This window comes from Anolis sagrei, chromosome 1 (genome assembly GCF_037176765.1).
Source record: "Anolis sagrei isolate rAnoSag1 chromosome 1, rAnoSag1.mat, whole genome shotgun sequence".
NCBI lineage: Eukaryota > Metazoa > Chordata > Lepidosauria > Squamata > Dactyloidae > Anolis > Anolis sagrei.
Genome location: NC_090021.1, coordinates 80,712,913 through 80,735,179, shown reverse-complemented (window position 1 = coordinate 80,735,179; position 22,267 = coordinate 80,712,913). Strand labels below are relative to the sequence as shown.

At 38.9% G+C, this 22,267-nt stretch overlaps 1 protein-coding gene across 1 annotated transcript; it reads right to left on the bottom strand.

Annotated features, from left to right (window-relative positions):
* Positions 1-431: 431 nt before the first annotated feature.
* On the bottom strand, positions 432-20,652 carry ALDH8A1 (aldehyde dehydrogenase 8 family member A1). The gene is made up of 7 exons (XM_060776577.2): positions 20,361-20,652; positions 12,703-12,850; positions 11,232-11,387; positions 8,180-8,329; positions 6,968-7,224; positions 3,860-4,021; positions 432-1,015 (listed from the first exon to the last, which is right to left on the bottom strand). Exons 1-7 carry the CDS (start codon positions 20,496-20,498, stop codon positions 560-562), a joined length of 1,467 nt encoding a protein of 488 aa, XP_060632560.2. The 5' UTR covers positions 20,499-20,652; the 3' UTR covers positions 432-559.
* Between the last annotated feature and the right edge of the window lie 1,615 nt (positions 20,653-22,267).

Genomic DNA, 22,267 nt, shown 5'->3' with positions numbered 1-22,267 from the left:
AAGGTTAAAACATGAAGTCATGTTTTCTTGTTTCAAAACTAGCTTTCTATGGACTAAATGGCGTATAAATCATGTCAAATTTCTCAGTCATAATTTTGTCAAAGAAATTTTTCCCTTTGCAATGGGAATGAAATTAATTGCATGTGTGTTTGCACACGTTTCTGCTGCTGTTGCTGCTGTTGTTATTTCTTACCCACCTCTCTCCATGGGTTTCATTTCTTCTATTCTCTCCTTCAAATATTATAACAGGAGGAAGCGTAATGTAATGGAAGTGGAGGTAGAATATAAATTTTATGGCCAAGGCACAGGAAAAAGAACTTGGCTACCGTGCCATTCAAGGTAAATTCTCATGCATAGGAACTACAAACTTGTTTGTGCAAAAATTACCATATGACAAGAATACTTTGAAATATATAGTTATGAACAAACCATTTCATTGTTTTTACTTATTTGCTTTATTTTATTCCACCTTTCTCTTGATATAGGGACTCAAGCTGTAGCACAGATATTGCTTATATTATATTTACTGAGAATGGTCTAGGTATTTCTTTCAATACATTTAAGTATGTTTTATGGTAATGGTTTTCACCTCTGTGAAAAAATCATAAGATTCCTTTGCTCCCTCTCTGCCTATTCCAGAGGCTTTCATGCCCCCAAAGGGCAAATTGAGGTCTCTGATAAGCCAGCAATTGGTCCAAACCAACCCTGACTGAAGTCTCTTGGCCACACGATGAACCCGTCCCACGTTGCTTGACCAGACAGTGGCAGCCAGGCCATACTGGACCCCATTGGCCCTTTTAATGACTTCATCCTCCGTGTCAAATGGTGTGATACATGTTACAGGACCAAAGATCTCATCCTGCATGCAACACGAGTCATCGCCAATTTCAGTTATAACAGTGGGAAGCAAGAAATAACCGTTCTGATTCTTTGTAGGAAGCACCAAGCTATCGATTCCTTCTCCACACAGGATCTTAGCTCCTTCTTCCTGTGCTTTTTTAATGTAGCTCTTTACCTAATGGGAACAATGACAAAAATACATTCTTAATAAGAGCTGAAATTTTCCATTATTTGATTCCATTTACAATCAAATATAGGATTATTTTGTAGAAATGTCTAGTCTTGGTGATTGGATAGTATTATTATTATTTGAAACACAACAAGATTAGTACACAGCAAACAAGACCACTATGCTGGTTGTTGTATTGGATCACACGTCGGACACTTCCCTAGTGTCTAGATACCAGTAGGGTGACCTTTTGCAACTGACAGATGGTAATTTTGTCAGCGCCAATTATATTTAAGTGCAGGCCAAGGTCTTTAGGCACTGCACCCAGTGTGCCAATCACTACTGAAACCACCTTGACTGCCTTGTGCCAGAGTCTTTGCAGTCCGATCTTTAAATTCTTGTATTGTGTCAGCTTTTCCAGTTGTTTCTCTTCAATCCTGCTGTCATCTGGGATTGCAACATCATCATCATCATTGTTATTATTTGTATTCTGCTGCTTCTCTCTAAGAAAGAGATTCAAAGTGCCTACTCCATAAACTAATGAGGATAATATGTCCTATATAAGGATGGTAGAAAACTCCCAGGCATCTCTAAATGTGATGCTGCTATTTTTTCAGTAGTGCTGCCAATATATATGGAAAAGCAGGCTTAAGAGGAAACATGCTGTTTCCAACTGTGCCCATCTGCCACCGGGATGGACAAAGCTGGCAGAATGAATCCCACTCCTCGTGGCTCAATGTATTCCCCTTCTCACCCACAAGATCTGCTTTAGAGGGTTGGGAGGACTCCAAGAGCAGATGGGTGGGAAACATGGAAGACGGCCAAGGAGAAATCTTACATTGGATACTGCTGACTTATTTCTGACTTAAATTTGCATAGGTGAATTTTTAAGTAAGCTCTTTCAGGATTTTATGTCCAGATCTCACGTGCTCCAAATACAGGTCTTCTCCTGCATCTGAGGCAGATCGGGACTGTGAAGATATTATTATTATTTTAATATTAGTATTTCCCACCAAAAATAAAATTAATATAGGTAAAATACACCAAAATTAAAAATAAAAATAAAACCATTTTAAAATATTACTATTAAAACAAGTAATCAAAACACAGTCTATACAGCAGAATTCTGCAAGGCTCAGTCCTTTTAACTTTGGTGGATTTGATTAATTTGAGATTTGATTACTAGGATCTCGCTAAGGATCTCTAGGTGTTTCAGCACAACTCTATGGTCAACATTCTAGTGGAAGTTGACCACAGATCCACATTGGAAGACCTAGAGATTGCCAGAGAAGCATTTTCCCATATTAAAAGGGTTGATTATCCACACGTTTTCTACTTTTATAGGATTCCTGTGCCCCTAACCTCATTGACTGTGGAGGATTGAATGAATATTTCAGCTGCTGTTTTCCAACAATGTTACCCCTTCTTATTAAGGAAGACTCTCAGATTTCTGGTGAAGTGTTAAGAGCATTTAGTCTTCTTCACTGATTAATGCATTGGCTTCTGTTGTTGAATATTGTTTTAAGCCCTTGCGTTGTAACACGTGCCTTTTAACTGTTTCTGACCACCATATGTGCACTAGCATTTATTTATGCTGTTGTGAAGGCATTTTCTTTGAAAGGTTTCTAGTTAGCTGTAATAATTGGAAATAAAGATAAATATAAATGGTTCTGGCCAAGCTTACCTGTCCAAACACATCTTCCACTATGAACCATCTTGGAGGTTAAGATCTTCTGGGAAGGCCCTGCTCTCGGTCCCACCTCCTTCACAGGTGCGGTTGGTGGGGACGAGAGACAGGGCCTTCTCAGCGGTGGCCCCTCGGCTATGGAACACCCTCCCCAGTGAAATCAGATCAGCGCCCTCCCTCTTAACCTTCAGAAAGAAAATGAAGACATGTCAATAGGACCAAGCCTTTGATCAGTAAAGTAATGCAGTACTAGAAATGGATATGGAACGTGTGCAATTGACTACTGGAATAGATCTGGATTACGATTTTGGAATGCGTGTTTTTTAAAGATGGTTGCTAATTTGTTTTAATGCTATGATTTTAATGTAACTGTTTAATTTTAATTGACTGTTTGTTTTATATGGCATTGAATTGTTGCCTATCTGTAAGGCCGCTCTGAGTCCTCAACAGGGTGAAAAGGGCAGGATATAAAGATGGTAAATAAATAAATAAATAAATAAATAAATATGAAAAATATTCATCATTTCTTTTTGGCATTCAATTTCTTTTATATGAAATCTTGTCTTGATTTTATTGTACTAATCTGCTATTCCACTACAGTCACATTGATTGGTTACATACCAGATTGAGCACCTCTCTTCATTTGTGCAATTTCACAAATTCATGGTTTTGTGGTACTCCCACTCCCTCCCATACCTTCCCTCATTACTGCTGCCTCTTGTTTTTTATTGCTAAAATTTTTGCAGCAATTGATCTATTCCAGCATTTAAAATTTTTAAAAAGGAAAATATAAATATAAAATAAAAACAAATATCTTGGGAATAGCGAGGGGATATGGGGTAGGGGAGATGGGAGAACCTGAATGCTGTCCCAAATGTCAATTTACAGAAGTGGAAGGTAAGTGACAAGAACATTGCAGGGTTGGGAGCTATTGGGAGGTTTTACCCATTAACAGCTAGAGATGGAAGAATTGTGAGGAGGGGACAGACCAGCAGCAGGGAACACACAGCATCGTGCCGCTTGCCTGTCTTGTGCAATGAAGTTATACTTTTGCTAAGACATAATTATCATTCTGCTTTCTTCTCAAGTCAGCAAGAAAAACCAGTTCTGGTCAATGTGCTAAGTGCATGGTTTGTCCCCAAACAACTTCTTTTTTTGTTCACCTTTGCTAAATGTTCTTTACTTATCAGCGCTCCCATGTCAACTGTGGAATCTGCAGGACTTCCAACCCTCCACTTTTTGACAGCTTCCACAAATCTTCTCAAAAATTCTTTGTAAATGCTTCTCTGCACAAAGATTCTGCTGGTGCACAGGCATATTTCACCCTAAGACAGCAATGAGAGAGATAAAAAGTTCAGGGATTATTATTACTACAGATTTCTATAAATGAAAGAGTGAGAGAAATATACACATTACATAGTTACTATATGTCAAGCTCTGCAAAATTTCATTTCACAGTAACTCAAAAACAACAGATGACGATAAATGGTCACAAAATATCAGGTAATGATATTAGGCAATGATATGTTTGATTCAGCCAAAGACCTTCTGTCTGAAACAAATACACTGGGGAACATGGTGAATCAGGAGGAAGATGGATGAGAGTATTTGCAGTGTATTCAGACATAATAATCAGAAAACTGTAGGAACATTGGTTTAATGAATATGACCAATGTATTGGTCAATGGCTCCCCTTTACAGCAAGGAACAGCTAAACAAACTAGAGAATCTTGCTTCATGTTTTGCATGTTGCCTCAAACGGCAGCAGCTCTCTTCTGGCTCTCCCCACAACACAAAATAAAGTTACTATGTATTCCCTCTTTGACTCCTTGTGAGAGGGGAGAACAGCCATGACTACATACAGGCAGGGTAATAAATAACCCAGATAGCAAAGTGCAAGTGGTTGCCAAGGTTTCCATAGTTCCTTGGCTTATAATTATATATGAATGTGACTATGGAGAACTGCAAGTTCTGAGAATATTGCAGAATGTTGAAGAGCTCTACCTCTCGTCACATAGAAATTTGGAACAAATCAACACCTAGGTTGTTGTAGGTTTTTCAGGCTGTATGGACCTCACAACCTCTGAGGATGCCTGCCATAGATGCAGGTGAAATGTCAGGAGAGAACACTTCTAGAATATGGTCATACCGCCCAAAAAAACCTACAACAACCCAGTGATTCCAGCCATGAAAGCCTTTGACTATACATTAAATCAACATCTTCTTACAAACTAAAGGGGGGGGGGGCACAGAGAAACATAAACAGTAGGGGGGGAAACCTCCAAATGATCCTGGGATCGCGGATTGTCATGTATTAATTTTATTTATAAAGAAACTATTAACAATATTAAAACAATTTACAACATACAACATACAATCAAAAATAATAAAAAGCAGTACTCTTCTAAAAGCCTTTTTAAAAAATCCCTTGCATTTTGGTACAACCATATTAAAGAGAATAATACAATTTTTCCATCTGGACAGAGAGAGCCTCGATAGAAACATTTATTTTTGTGTTCCCCTAGAAAGCCTTTCCAAAGTGTGTCAGGTATTTTATAAACAAATTTACAATTTTGTATAAATTCTACTTGTAAGGAACATTCATGAGGTTTTGGCCTCTTTTTGCTAATGCTGCTGCCATCTGATTGACGTCAGACACTGTGTTTCCTGAATAATTGCTGAACACCACTGCCAATGAAGTTCTAAATTAGGCAGCTTTGAATACATATTTGATCAGCTTCAAATGTCCAGCCAGTTAAAAGAACGGCGCTATCTCCCTCCCCCAAATTCTCTAAAGGTTCCAGGTGACTAAGACCTTCTGCATGTAGGAATCTTCTGTTTCACATACCAGGTGGCTATGTATGCACAGTGTGCATTGTCATTCTGCTTGTTGACGTTGCTATTAAAACCCATTCGTGCTGTATGAAATCAACATGTAATGTTCAAAATATTACTGAACAAGCTAATAAGCCATGCATCACTCTTCATTTCATAAAAAGCCTACACATACATAGTCTACAGAGCACACTCCCTACACATTGGTAACAAATAGTTATTTCAAAGTACTGTTGAAGGCTTTCATGGCCGGAATCACTGGGTTGTTATAGGATTTCGGGCTGTATGGTCATGTTCTAGAAGTATTTTCTCCTGACGTTTTGCCTGCATCTATGGCTGGCATCCTCAAAGGTTGTGAGATTTCACAACGTCTGAGGATGCCTGCCACAGATGCAGGCAAAACATCAGGAGAGAATATTTCTAGAACATGGCCATACAGGCCAAAAAACCTACAACAACTCAGGTTTTTCAAAACTTCTAAGTTGAGATGTTGGTGTCACTGAAGTATTTTGAAATTATAAAGACCTGGGAATTGTGTGTGAGTGTGTGTGTGTGCGCGCGCGTGCATATATAGCTGTGGATTACTAAAGTTCTCCTGGAAATATCACACATACACACCCTCCAGTGTGTCTACAGAGAGAAAAAAGAGAAAAAAGTTGGGGGGGGGGGGAGAGGAATAGGAGAGAGAGAGAAAAAAAATACTGTCTGTAATATATGTTGTTTTTTACCACCTAGCATGCCTAAGCATTCTTTTGCTCTGGAGTTTCCCGGGTGTCTTCCCATTATTTCAGCAGAGGAGCTGCCATTGGTTTGATTACATTAAAACTTACTCTGCCACTTTAATATGGCTAGCAGTAGCACAGCGGAGTCAGGACTTGCTGGCCAACAGCACCAAGTCATTTTGATTGACAAGGATGCTAACCCATTTGCCATCTCCTCCATCCAGACTCTTTTTCTTGGAGGTATGATTAAGATCCATTCAATGTACAAAGCCCTGCTCCTCATGGAGAGCAAACTGCTAGAACTGCCATGTTCATGTGGATCAACATAGCTACTTTGATTTTGCACTCTTTTTGGAGTATGGCTATCATGATGAATAACTGTACTTCAATATAATATCACCATTATAAACAATGAGGATTTTTTTCTATAAAATTCAATGTGCTCTGAGCAAAGAGTTAGTAAAATAGATAGAGGTTGGTTGCTCCCTTACAATTGCTGCAATAATTAGAGTAAGACTGAATGTTAATAACATAATATTCACTCAGAGTTGATGCCATTTTGGGTAGATGTCTTAAAGCCAGTTCATACCAATCAAAATAGTCCCCCTCAGCAACTGATGGAACTCAATTCAATGATGAAGTTTTTGAGCTTCACAAACAATGAAACACATTTTCCGAGTATAGCAATGGTGTTGTCCATCTATTGGTCCATACCTGATTAGCAAAGCTGGATCTTACAGAGACAGGAACACATTCATCCAAATTGGCATCTTCAAAGATGATTGCTGGATTTTTGCCTCCAAGCTCCAAGGACAGCTTCTTACAATATGGAGCAGTCCTTTCAATGATGCGCTGACCAGTGAGGGTGCTTCCAGTGAAGGAAATTAGTGACACTTCAGGATGGGAAACGAGAGCATCTCCAGCTTTGGGACCACTTCCGAACACAATGTTCACAACACCAGGAGGAAACCCTTATAGAAATAGGCACACAAAATATGCTCATATAGCACACTTGAGCTACAGAGTTCTGTGCACACAAGAACAGTGAAGTAAGGTCTATTAAGTGTAAAGCATATTACTTTTGAGTAGAGATTAATATGATGGCAACTATTTACAAACCTAGGAATATGTTCCCTTGAAGAGGTTAAGAGGAGTGATCATATAGTAATTGGAGGAGAGAAATGCTTATGTGTGATGTTCTTCTCTTCCTGTTGGTTATACTTGACCACCTCTGGTCACAGAAATGTTTTTTTTTGCATAAGAACAGATTATAATTACACTGGCCAACACACATTTTGGTGCCTCAAATGTTAGATCTGTTTCTGGGTGTATTTGACCTGCTGATTCCAAAAATTGCACTGGTTTCACCTATCAGCTCTAGTTTTTGAGGTAAATAAAATATGCCATTGACCAGTCACCATCTACTTGCCTACAGAAAATAATAATAATAACCATATAAAGAAACCAGAACTGATGTATCTATCCAATGCAATTTTCTGAATCAGTGTCCCAAACAACCCCAAGAACAGGCCAAAAAACCAAGACACCAATATTTTTTTTGTTAGGCTGTGTTATTGTTAATATTGGTTGCCATGATGAACCACATATACACATGGATTGTCATTGGTGTCATCTATCTAAAACAGAAATGTAAAACTGTAGCTTACAGTTGTTTTTTTAACTGTAATTCCCCTAATCCTTCATCATAGTCTCCATGGTGATATGAAAAAATGAGAGCTGTAGACTATTAATATCTGGGGGATCACAGCTTCCATCCAGATCTAAACTTAATGGAAGAAGTACAGAGAAATGTACTTCTTCCCTTCCTATTACTACTTCTTATATTGACATTGAAGAGATCACTTTGAATTCACAAATATGATCATTATTATAGTAGTATATAGTTTCTCACCTTCTCAGGCTTACCTGCTTTGTTAAGAAGTTTGCACATCATCCAAGCAGTGACAGATGTCATTTCACTGGGTTTTGCAATGACTGTGTTTCCACATGCAATGGCTGGGGCAATTTTCCAAGTCAACAAGTAAAGCGGTAAGTTCCAAGGACTAATTAAGCCAGCTTTGGAAGAGGAAAAAATAGTTAAAGTTCTCCAACAAGAAGCATTACACTTATGAACAAGCCAACACTCTCCTTCTAGAATCCTGATAAAGGAAGAAAAACATGCCAGCCCAGAACATTTTTCCTTCTGCTCTATGCACAGAAAAAATATCTTAAAACAAAGACCCAGGACCTACAAATCAAATGTTAACAAATCAAATTGGTCATGCAAAGGAGTGTAATATGAAAGGCTTGATATTCTTGGCACTCATACAATGAACCCCTGACCCTTTTTACAAGCAGAAGATGAGCTGGAGAAGGCACAAATTCTGCAGTGAGTGATCCCATCTAACTAAACTAAGGAGGGCTTTTCATTCCATTGGTTCTGAATAAGACTAAAGCCAAAGTCCTTTTGCACTTTGTATTGTATGCTATAAATGTTTGTCTATATGGATATTCTTTTGTGTGATAGTCACAATTAAGGTCTAACACTGTGTTGTTGTTTTTTTTGGGGGGGGGGGGGACTTCTGTTCTTGAATACTTTAAATAACATCTCGTTCATATAACCAATAAAGAATTGTGTGAGTTCAAGCAGGAACTGAGTTTGCAGTGCTGACAGCAGAAAAAATGCACATTGCATTGCTCAAATAAATGGCTCCTGTTTGAAAGCATTACTAATTGTATATGATGTTAAATTGTGTCCTCATTATCCCCACTGCCGCCTTTACTCTGAAGGAAATTGTGACACCTAGTGGTTTGTTGTATGTACCAAAGAGTACAGTAAACATAAGTTTTGTACAAGTTTTGTCAAAATCCAAACGATTATAATGTAATGAAGTCAAATGTGTTTTGGTCTAGACAAGAACGAAGTAGAGCTATTTCATTATCTAACCATATATATATATATGCAACAGTATTTATGGCTTATATTTTACTATGATAGATTGATCCTCATTTTAGGTGGAGAAGTATGTCACAATAGACACCATATTTTGAGTTATTAGTTGATATCACATTGCCAAATAATAGTATTCCTGTTAGGGTTTGGATTTTGGGTCTTAGGGGATAAAATTTATGAGACATCCCTGGAATAATAACTAAGCAGACACTGTGTTGCCCAAGGCTTTCATGGCCAGAATCACTGGATTGTGATTTTTCTGGGCTGTATGGCCATGTTCCAGAAGCATTCTCTCCTGAGGCTTCACCCATATCTATGGCAGGCATCCTCAGAGGTTGTGAGGTCTGTTGGAAACTAGGAAAGTGAGGTTTATATATATATGTTGAATGTATAGGGTGGGAGAAAGAAGTCTTGTCTACTTGAGGCAAGTGTGAATGTTGCAATTGGCCACCTTGATTAGCATTTAATGGTCTTGCAGCTTCTAAGCAGATACTATTGAAGTGACCTGGGCCAAATACTGAACTTCTAAGGTAGTGCCACAGCCCAGAGGTAATATAAAATGATATGATCTTGTAACAGGGAGAGAAGTAATGCATTTCACAGACCAACAAAGTAAGTGAATTTTTTTAGACAAAATGGCTAACTTTTGAAAGGGATTCCAGCATCAGCTCCTAAGAACTGGTAATATAGTGGTATGTACAGTTTCTGTCCTATTCTGTAAATAGAATGGAGTTACTTTTCAAGTTAGGAGAGGAAGAACATCAGCAATGGAATCCTAGCTATTTCCAGTCATTGATTGGTGGATGTTGCCTCCAGAGCTCTTGTGGCCAAGTATGAAAACTTTGCAGAAATGATTAGGCTCCTGGGGAGCCGGAGAGTTTTTACCACACTTCCAAGTTCAACCCTTATGTGCATTCACCTTTTCTTTATTTACTACACCATCTTTTTTGTCATTACACAATTATAGCACAGCACCATGATTCCACTTTAACTGCCATGACAATATCCTATGCAGTCCTGAGATTTCCAGGTTTCTCTTTGAGGGGAAGAGTATTTGGAATTCCCTGCCAAAGAACTCTGGTGCCTCAACAAAATACAAATCCCATCATTCAATAGGATGTTGCCATGGCAGTTGAAGTAGGATTATAGCACTATAATTATGCAGTGTGAAAGGACCCCTGACATTCAATTGAATAATAATAATAATGAGCATATAGGGGTGTGTGAAATGGCGCAGAATATGCACTATTACTGTTCTGTTTCCTTTCTGTTTTTGCCCCTCCCCCCCCAAAAAACAGCACTTTTTTGTTCTGTTTTCTTTCTGTTTTCGGATGTCCCCAATCTACCAGAATCTTCCAGAAAACAGAACAGGGGCACCTGAAATTTGAAACAAAAACAGAACAAAAACAGAATGGATTTGCACAGGGGTGTGCAAAAAAGCACAGAATATGCACTGTTTTTGTTCTGTTTTCTTAGTGTTTTTGGGTCCAGTCCATGCCCGCTGAAAAATGCACTGTTTTTTTTCTGTTTTCTTTCTGTTTTTGGGTGCCCCCTCCCAATTTCCCAGAATCTTCCAGAAAACAGAGCAGGGACAGCTGACATTCAAAATGAAAACAGAACGAAAACAGAATGGATTTGCACAGGTCTGGGCAAAAAGGTACAGAATATACATAAAATGTTTTTTGTTCTGTTTTCTTTCTGTTTTTTGTGTGTCCTCCCCCCTGAAAAAAGCACTGTTTTTGTTCTGTTTTCTTTCTGTTTTTGGGTGCACCCCACCCCCCACCCCAATCTCCAGGAATCATTCAGAAGACAGAACGGGGGCACCTGAAATTTGAAACAAAACCAGAACGAAAACAGAATGGATTTGCACATCCCTAAATTATTCACCCCATTATACTCCACTTTACCAAGGCATGCTTTAGTTTATAGTAGAACTCCGTTGTCAAGAACTGAATATTCCTATAGAAGATATTCAGTACTTCTGTAAGAAACTGACACTTCTATCATTTGGAATTCAGACCTTACCAATTCCCACTGGTGTTCTCTCAGTATAATGCATGCAACCCATATGGTCCATCTGTGTACATTCTGATGTTTGGTGAAGGATGGATGATGAAAAGAAACGGAAATTGTAAGCAGCCCGAGGGATGTCCACTGTTCTAGCAAATGTTATAGTTTTCCCTGAAACAGAAAGATATTTAATATACACTGACACACATTTTCCATGGTAATTGGTGTCCTTTTAAAACTTGTAAGTTTTTCTCAAAAAGAAAAAGATTTCTTAACTGACTTCATGAATAGGAAAAGTGTGCATGTTTTACAAAAAAAGGTACTTCCTTAAACCGAAGTTTTTTGTATAATTTAGAAATACACACCCATTCCTCCCAAAACTGTGTGCACAGATACAACAAAGCAGACTCAACCTGGCAACACCTATCTTTGAAAAAGAAATCTGTTTGATTAGGGTGCATTTAACTCATGCAATAAAATAAAATAAAATAAAGGAATCTAGTTAGTGCCCTTCTTCATATTTTTTGCAAATTAACCTGCTCTCTTAATTACTTGTTGTTGAAGTAATGTGTCTAGAGTGACCATTTGGGGCAGCCCCAATTAAAACAGCTATTCAGAAGTTAATACCAGTCACTGTCTCTATTAAATATATTTTATTAGTATTGTGTATAACTTCTCCATGTAGTTCACATTTCCTAATAAATAAGAATGGAATAATTCTGAGGAGCCATTTCATAAATGTGTATGGAGTTTTTGAATCCACATGTCAATAGTGTGTCTTCACTCACTGTCATTTCCAGTTGGCAACTTGGAAGAAAGGATCATACTTTCTGTGTTGAAGCATGGAAGATCTTAGATGCCTTCAGCACACCAGAACATTTTTCAATGGGGTAAATGTCACTTTTTAATGGTGTAATTACTTTGATGGTAATGTTCAGAAGGAGGGATCAAATGGTAAGGCATCTAATGTCATACTAATTAAAGGTATGTCCTTCTTCCTTCTCCTTCATTCTTGTCACTTCATGATGATGTGGCCAGTGGTAGTTGGTGGCTTCCATTTCAGTGGAGAGATTAATTCTCTCTGACTTTTAGTTCAAGACTGAAAGGAGCTTTCCAAGGTGCTGACCTGCACCCCTGAATAGCTTCAACCTCTCAGTTCCTTTTGATCTTAGCCAAAGCCTAGAATGGATTCACCATCATTGAAGCCACAAGACACCAGAGCATGTAATTTATTTTTGCACTGAACACGCAAACTTAAAAACAAAAGTAAGAATTGCCATCCACTGGAAAATAAAAGGTAAACATTATAGCAATCAAGCATGTGAATGTAAACCTAATGATTCGCCATACAAACACATAACAGTCAAGGCCTCAGAACCAATGCCAGAAATATTTTTAGTTTGTTGAATTAACTTAAGTTTGAGTTCTTTACATTTCTCAGCCTACACTATCTGTGAATACAAGCCACATAGGTTTTTGCATTTACCTTGATCCTTGGATTCTGCTTGTGCAAATGATTCCAGATCTTCTTCAATAAGATCTGCTAGCTTGCTCATTAGTTTTGACCTTTCCTGGGGACTTCTGGAAGACCATTCTGGAAAAGCACTTTTTGCAGCCTTGACAGCAGCCTCTATCTTTGAAAGGCAAGAGAGAGATGCATCTCACTCAATGCATTTGCAAAAGCAAATCTAGAGCATATGCTAAACCAATAACAATAATACAAATGTGTCTATGTAAGTAAAATGGATTTTGCTGTCCTGATCAACCACAACCAGTTTCCACAGATTTAAGAGCTGTGTGCAGGATCTCCAGCATTAGAACATGATACCTTAACAACCGTAAGCCAGGTATCTCTTTTTTGCAAAACAGAAATTAAACTTTGCTCACTGAGTAACTCAGTAAGCTACCCAAAACAGCAAATCTGGTGATGCTGGGTTGTTCGTATTTGTTGTGAACCGCTGTGAGTCGTCTTTGGGCTGAGAACAGCAGTATATAAGTAAGGTAAATAAATAAATAAATAAATAAATAAAACTACCGTAAAAACCGGCCTACAAGATGACTTTTTTAACCTTGAAAACCCTTTCAAAAGTTGGGGGTCGTCTTGTCTTCCGGATATACAAGGACGATGATGTATGGCAGCAGCAGCGGAGCTTGCAAGCGAGCCTTGACTTCGCCTTCAGTCTGGCAGGTGAAGTGGCTTGCAAGTGCACCTGCTGCCGCTTCTGGCGAGACCACCTCGGCCCTCCCTTTCCAGCCTTCAGCCACGTGAAGTGGCTGGCGAGTGCTCCCACCTGCCGCATCCAGTACGGTTGCCTCTGGAGAGCGGACGACGCAGCCGAGGCAGCAGAGGAGAACCTCCGCTTGCAGCAGCCTGCTTGCCTGACTTTCAGGGCTGCGCAGGCTGCGTTGACCTCTGCAGCTGGTGAGCGTGTTCGCCCCTGCTGCTCCCGACGAGGCTTCGAGTGAGATCGACTCTGGCCTCCAAGAGCAGCGAGGTGCGGGCCAGATGCTCCATTGGGCCCCAGTTGGGCCCAGTGAGGAAAGAGGCAGCGTGAGGAAGGAGGCCGGAGGGCAGCCTTTTTCACGCTGCCTCCCTCCTTCCTGGGCCCAATTGGGGCCAAGGGAGCATCTGGCCCCACCGCGCTGCTCCTGGAGGCCAGTCGATCTCACTGAAAGCTTTGCCGGGAGCAGCAGGGGAGGGCTCGCTCACTCATCAGCTGTGGAGGCCAGCGCAGGCCTGAAAGTCAGGCAGGCAGGCTGCTGGGAGCGGAGATTCTCCTCTGCCTCGGTTGTGTGCTCTGCTCACTGCTTACGCCAGCACAGGCCTACAAAGGCCTGCACTGGTGAAAGCAGCAAGCGAACAACGCAGCCGAGGCAGCAGAAGAGAATCTCCTCTCCCAGCAGCCTGCCTGCCTGACTTTCAGGGCTGATAAGCAAGCGAGCGAGCCCTCCCCTGCTGCTCCCGGCAAGGCTTTCAGTGAGATCGACTGGCCTCCAGGAGCAGCGCGATGGAGCCAGCCGCTCCGTTGGCCCCAATTGGGCCCAGGAAGGAGGCAGGCAGCGTGACTGACTGACTGACTTCCAGGCCCAGGATGTACCATACTTTTTGCTTTTGCTCCATGAAGACAGAAGGGGGGTTGGACTACATGGCCTTTAGAGCCCCCTTCCAACTCTATTCTCTTTCTTCTTATTAGTAGTAGTGTTAAGCCTGAATGGCCATCTGTCAGGGGTGCTTTGGTTATACTTTCCCTACATAAAGGCAAAAGGAAGGGGATTTGTCTAGATGGCCTGTAGAATTCCCTTCCAACATTTATTATTATTATTATTATTATTATTATTATTATTATTATTATTATTATTATTCATATTGATATAAAGGCTGGATGGCCATCTCTCAAGGGGGCTTTTATTGTGCTTTTCCTGCATGAAGGCGGAATTAAAGGGGTTTTACCAGATGGCCTTTAGAGCTCCCTTCCAATTCTATTACTATTATTATTATTCTTATTATTAAGGCTAGATGGCCATCTGTTTTGATTGTGCTTTCACTGTATGAAGCAGAATGAAGGGGGTTGGGCTACATGGCCTTTAGAGCTCCCTTCCAATTATTATTATTACTATTAATTTTAATATTAAAGCTGGATGGCTATATGTTGGGGTGCTTTCCCTACATCAGCGTTTCTCAACCTGGGGGTCGGGATCATGAGGGGGTGTCAGAGGGGTCAACAAAGACCATCAGAAAACACAGTATTTTCTGTTGGTCATGGGGCTTCTGTGTGGGAAGTTTGGTGCAATTCTATCATTGGTGGGGTTCAGAATGCTCTTTGGTTGTAGGTGAACTATATAGCCCAGCAACTACAACTCCCAAATATCAAGGTCTATTTTCCCCAGACTCCACCAGTGTTCACATTTGGGCATAGTTTGCCAAGTTTGGTCCAGACCCATCATTGTTTGAGCCCACAGTTCTCTCTGAATATAGGTGAACTACAACTCCAAAACTCAAGATCTGGGCCCACCAAACCCTTCCAGTATTTTCTTTTGGTCTTGGTAGCTCTCTGTGTCAAGTTTGGTTCAATTCCATCATTGGTAGAGTTCAGAATGCTCTTTGATTGTAGGTGAACTATAAATCCCAGCTACTACAACTCCCAAATGACAAAATCAATCCTCCCCAACCCCACCAGTATTCAAATTTGGGCATATCGGGTATTTGTGCCAAATGTGGTCCAGTGAATGAAAACACATTCTGCATATTAGATATTTACATAACTGTTTAGGTTTACATAACCTAAATTACAGGTATGAAGTAGCAATAAAAATAATATTATGGTTAGAGGTCACCACAACATGAGGAACTGTATTAAGGGGTCACCACATTAGGAGGGTTGAGAAACACTGCCCTACATGAAGGCAGAATGAAGGGGGTTTGACTAGATGGCCTTTAGAGCTCCCTTCCAACTCTATTATTATTATTATTATTATTATTATTATTATTATTATTATGCAGGCTGGATGGCCATCTGTCAGAGGTGCTTTGATTGTACTTTCCCTACATGATGGCAGAATGAAGGGGGTTGGATGAGATGGCCATTAGAGCTCCCTTACAACTCTATTATTATTAATATTAATAATATTAAGGCTGGATAACCATTTGTCGAGAGTGCTTTGATTGTGCTTTCCCTGCAAGAAAGCAGAATGAAGGGGGGTTGGACTAAATGGCCTTTAGAGGTCCCTCCCAACTTTAGGATTCTATGAAAGGAATCTTTGTCGACGACGAGCCAATAGTGTGATGCTGCAGCTGAAAAGGCCAATGATGTTTTAGGCAGCGTCAATAGGAGAAGCCTGCGAGAAGGCAAAAGGGAACTGATTTGACACTTTACTTCAGCTGGTTTTTTAATTGTTGAAAATGAGAATTATTTAATGCAACTGTTTATTTTAACTTATTGCCAGCATAATGTAATGGACCCAGAGTGTAAATGAAATTCAAGGGAGGAAGAGCAACTGTAATGTACAATATAAGGTACAATGTCCCTCTCATAGGAACCTGAATGTCATAAGTATTTGAATTAAAATTACCATATTGAATTCAAATTTGATTTTTTTAAAATGTTATTTGGTGTGCATTGGAAGAGGGGTGGTCTTATACGGCGAGTATATCCCAAACTCTTTATTTTAACTGGAAAAGTTGGGGGTCGTCTTATAGACCCAGTCATCTTATATGCCGGAATATACAGTACTTGAAGGCACAGAACAATGACAAATTATCTCCTCCAGGTGGCACTGTTGAGCTACTGTTCTTTTACCTGGGTGTTCTTCCTGTCTAAGGGCCCTTCCACACAGCCATATAACCCAGAATATCAAGGCAGATAATCCACAATATCTGCTTTTAACTGCATTATCCGAGTCCACACTGCCATTTAATCCAGCTTTGAAAAAATGTGTTACTTCTTTTCCTTTTCTTATTTTATCCATTGACAGGTTTACATTTCTAACATGTCCAGTAACTCAACTTCTCTGGGCAGTGATCAGTTAATTAATAAAATAAAATAAATGTCAACAAATAATGACAACAAAGTTGCACAAAATAAAATTTAGATGAAAAACAGGAAGAAAATTCCAGAGCAAAGCTATAAACACACTAAAATTGTACCTGGGATATCTAGGCAAATATACAGTATTTACCATAATCTAAATGCTAGATGAGCTTGTTTATGGAAAGCATGCCGCAGACAAGGGCTGGTTCTACGCTGTGGAATGAATGAAGTTTGACAGCACTTTAATTGCTCAGTATTGTGGAATCCTGGGATTTAAAGGTTGGTGAAGGACAAATACTCTTTAGCAGAGAAGGCTATAGACCTTGTAAGACTACAGTTCCCATGATTCCACAACAGTGCATCCTGGCAGTTTAAATGGTGTTGAAATGCATTCATGCTGGAGTGTATAATGCACACAACGTTCTGTTAATCATTGAAAAGATTATCTTATGGTAACTCAATTAGCCTTATTTAAGCAGGGACACTTGGAAGAAGGCCTCAGATTAGATCTTTACAGTATAAGTAAGCAATTATCAGAGGAAATATAACTACAGTAGTCTTGCTTATCCAACCTTCGCACATCCAACGTTCTGTATTATCCAACTGATTCAATGCATTGCGATGTTTTACTGCTAAATTTGTAAATACAGTAATTACTACATATTGTTACCATGTATTGAACTTCTTATTCTGTTGATTTGTTGAAAAACAAGATGTTTTGGTTCTTAATTTGTAAAATCATAACATAATTTGACACTGAATAGGCTTTTCCTTAATCCCTCCTTATTATCCAACTTTTTTGCTTATCGAACGTTCTGCCAGCCCGTTTATGTTGGTTAAGCGAGACTACTGTATTATCCTTTATTTTAAAAGGTTACCTTACATTCCTAAGGAAGAGCTGAGTGAACCCTGTACAAACAAGGCAACAAAACTAAAAGCTTCTCCATGCTCTGAAGTACTGCCATCATTTGTTATTCCACTTTAGTCAGCTAATTGTCTTGGGTCCGCTGTGGAATTAGGCAGCAATAAAAGTAGCAGGAAAAGAAGAGACAAGGCAGTACACAACTTGAGCTACTAAACAGCTGACAGAAGCAGTAAAAGTGAACAAGGTCTTGACAAATGACACAGAGAGGATCAGAAGGGACAACTAGAAGGGATTTTCTTTGCAATATTTCTTCAAAGGGCATTTTGCCTTGTCTTCATGTGCAGCTTCATGGCCAAGCAAGCATTTGAACCCTGGGTCTCCAGAGTAGTAGTCCAACAAGCCTTAAATCACTACACCACGCTGGCTCTCTCTGCCTGTATTAGCAGTTGTCTGAAAGCCAGATTACACTTTAAGATGTCGTATGGAGTGTTTTTTGTGGTCTCTCTATATCAAATATATATCCCAGCACTCTATTGTTGCATAGGCCCAAAATAATTCTATTTCAGTATCCCTTTTGCTGCTCTATTTATATGCATTTTAGATGGTAAGATGTTGTTCACCAGAATTATTGCAAGGGGAAGAGGCAGGAAGCACCTAGAACTATTTAAATAATATCTCAAAATTTTCCCAAGTATATATTTTGACAGGTTTAACGCATTCACTATTTTATTGCTGAAAAGCCCTCCAAATGTCACAAGTGCACTCTTAATGCTTGTACTTTATTCAGCATGTTAGAAAAATAGTGGGGCAATATGAGCAATTGCTATAGGTGACATTCAAAGTCATGTGAGTGCACCTTTCCTTATGCAACAAGACTTCCCACCCTTCCTGTTCCCACCACCTGCTGAAGGGAGCCTGAGAAGGAGGTGGGAGAGAATGCTTTCTCTTGAAGTTTAATGGGCTCATCAAAGGAGATATGGTTCTACAAATACGCTAGCCCAAGCCATATAGGGTTTTATAGGTCATTACAAGGACTTTGATTTGTGTCAGGAAATGAAGCAGCAGCTAGTGAATCTGTTACAACAAGGAAGTTGTACACTCTGTATTTCATGTCTTTTATTTCATTGGACTAGTACAGGTTGTGCATTCTTTCTCCAGATTTTAAAAATCCAAAATTGTCCATATGGATGGCTAAAATAGTGAAACCTTTGCTTTCTGATTATTCAGTGTATACAATCTTTGTTTCGTGTACAAAATTATTTAAAATATTGTGTATAAAATTACCTTCAGATTATATGTTTGAAGTGTATATAAAACATTAATGCATTTTGTGTTTAGACTTGGGTCCCATTTCCAAAGTATCTCATTTTTATGTAGAGTCTCATTTATCCAACCTTTGCCCATCCAGCGTTCTGTATTATCCAAAGCAGTCTGCCTCCCGCTAGGATCCACAACTTTTTCAATACATTATGTTTCTGTGCTAAATTTGTAAATACAGCAATTACTGCATAACTTACTGTATATTGAACTGCTTTTTCTGTCAATTTGTTGTAAAACATGTTAGTGCTTAACTTGTAAAAGCATAATGTAATTGAGTCGCCCAAGGGCTGAGAAAAGCGGTATATAAATATAGTAAATAAATAGTAAATAAATAAATTTGACGTTTAATAGGCTTTTCCTTAATCCCTCATTATCCAACATTTTCGCTTATCCAACATTCTGCCGGCCTGTTTATGTTGGATAAGCGAGACTCTACTGTATATACAAATGCATGCATGCCAAAATTGGGAGGGATCCAAAAGCTAAAACACTTCTGGTCCCAATCTTTTCAGGTAAGGGATATTCAACCCATACCTAAAATGAGCTGAAGTCTGTTGATTTCCTTGTTAAAATACATAGACCTCCCAGCCTTCTCTGTGCATGCTTGCCTCACACATACTTTAGCAAGAAGCTCTAAGATCACCTCTATACCTGTTCTACTGACCTCAGGCTTGAGCTAAGACGGCATGTTATACTGTAAACACGCTTTCTCTGTATCCAATATACAACCACCCTTTCAATATACAACACTGAAATCCAAAGGAGGCTCCTTGGAGCAAGTTTAAACTTTAGCAAAGCCAGTAGTTACACTTCAACCACTACTTATCTGGACTTAGCAAATATTTGACCAACTGGAGTTGAATGCTAGAGGTTAAAGTTCAAACTGCAAAACTATGTCTAGAAAATCCCTCTTGCAACTGCAACCATAACCTAAACAAAATAGACTTTTCTTTAAATCACTTTTTAAAAATGTGTGTTAACAGAATTAGGTACAAAGCTCAGCATATTATGGATCAAAGGATGTTTCAGTTACTGGCTAATTTAGCATTTTGCTTTACCATTGGACCCAAATGTCCAGAGCTTGGAAAGGCTACATTTTAGACTCCGGAATCCTGAATTTCCTAAAGCAACTTTCCCAAGATATTTGGGAGTTATTTGTAAATACAAATGTTAAGGGAAAGCATGTTCCACTCAAATACTGCTTCAGCTAATGGGAAATTCACCACTGTGGCTGACATTCTGATAAAAGTTGCTTTCTAGGACTACAAAGACATTCAGAATGTGATTTCAAAGACTGGCAAAATCCACCCTGCCACCAAAGAAAAAATAAATAAATCTAAAATGGTTTGCAAACAACAATTTATAGAATTCCTTTACAGTAAATCCATAGTCATGCTTTAAAAAGCAATTTAAATTTCTGCAAGAACTCACCTCTTCCTGGCCACTGTCTGGCACCTTGCAATATACTTCGCCTGTGGATGGGTCATATGAATCTAAGTAGGATGAGGAAGAGACAAATTGGCCCCCAATATAGTTCTCCAGAAACAAGTGAGCCTTTGAGTTAGCCATTGTCCCTCAGTTTGCATCAGCAGAATGTTTGCTCTGAGCTTTCAGGTCACAAAGCAGACCTGTGTATGTGAACATGAACTCCTCCCCTCCTTGTAAAAACATCATTAACTAGATCCAACAGTAGAAACTTCTGTAGCCTAGTCCAAATGAACTGAAAGTGAGAGGGTTTCCCCCCCCCCCCCCCCTTGGTGTCATTTTTATCCCTGTTCCTGTGGTTATTTGTGGACGCTAATTCAGGCCCTCTCTATATTGCCATATAATCCAAATTATCAAAGCAGATAATTCATTCTCTGCTTTGAACTGGATTATATGAGTCTACACCGCCATATAATCCAGTTCAAAGCAGATAATCTGGATTTTATATGGCAGTGTAGAAGGGGCCTCAGAAAATTCATATTGGGAAAACCTCATCAGCTTGTTTCTTGGAAATGGGTATTATGGTTTTCTATGGGGGAGCAGATGAAGACTGGTATATGGCATATGTTTTGTGTCTCAAAAACTAGAGCTGATAAAGGAAAACCGGTACCATTTTTGGAATCAGCAGGTCGAATATACCCAGGCCCCCTTCCACACAGCTGAATAAATTATCTGCTTTGAACTGGAATATATGGCAATGTGGACTCAAATACCCCAGTTCAAAACATATTGTGGGATTTTCTGACTTGATATGGCTGTGCAGAAGGGCCCCCAGAAACTGGCCTAATGTTTGAGGCACCAAAATGTGTGTTGGCAAATGTAATCAAAGTTATAGGCTAACACGTCCCATGGGATGTTTCTGTGATCTCTTTGCATCAAAAATATTTCTCATGGTAAATCCTTCTCTTCTCAGCCAAGTAATATACACACAACTAAAAGACCACTTCTAAAGAGGTTGTTAGAAAGATGGGCCACACAGAACACTCTAAGTCCTCCAGTGTAATTCTATGGCAGGCATCTGGCACAAGCATAGTCAAAATATTTTATTGTTGTTATTACATTTATTATTTTACTCTATTATTATTACATTTATTATTTTATTCTTTATTATTATTATTGTTATGATTACATTTATTATTTCACTCTATTATTACTACATGTATTATTTCACTCTATTATTATTACTTTTTCATTATTTTACTCTATTATTATTTTTATTACATTTATTATTTTACTTTATTATTATTGGAAGGATACTTAAGCACATTTACATTGAAGAAGGTTAGAATAATTGTTTAATTAGAGTTGGATAGTCTTATATTAAATTAAAGTTTTAAGTAAATATTCAAAAACATTTAACCTACTGATGCCTCTATTAATGTAATTTTATTGGTATCTATTTTTATTTTGAAATTTACCAGTAGCTGCTGCATTTCCCACCCTCAGCTTATACTTGAGTCAATACGTTTTCCTAGTTTTTTTGTGATAAAATTAGGTGCCTTGGCTTATATTCAGGTCGGCTTATACTCAAATATATACAATTTATTCTGATGACCAGCAGTAACTTTAAAAAAAATCACAAACACTTGAGCTATTCTTGGAGTTTACCTGCACATTAATACCCTCATTGAATTCATATATTTTTACTTTTGAATATGATATACATAATGGTAAGTAGAAATGAATGGTTGTTAGAATTCATGAAATTCAGTAATGTTCATAACACTGAGATACAGGTGTTATCCACTGAGGTGCACACAAATATACTGGGAGAGGAACAAATTCTAAATCCCTCAAAACCAGCTGTATCCTTTGGGTCAAATCTCTTTAACTTATAAAAAAACACCATGAAC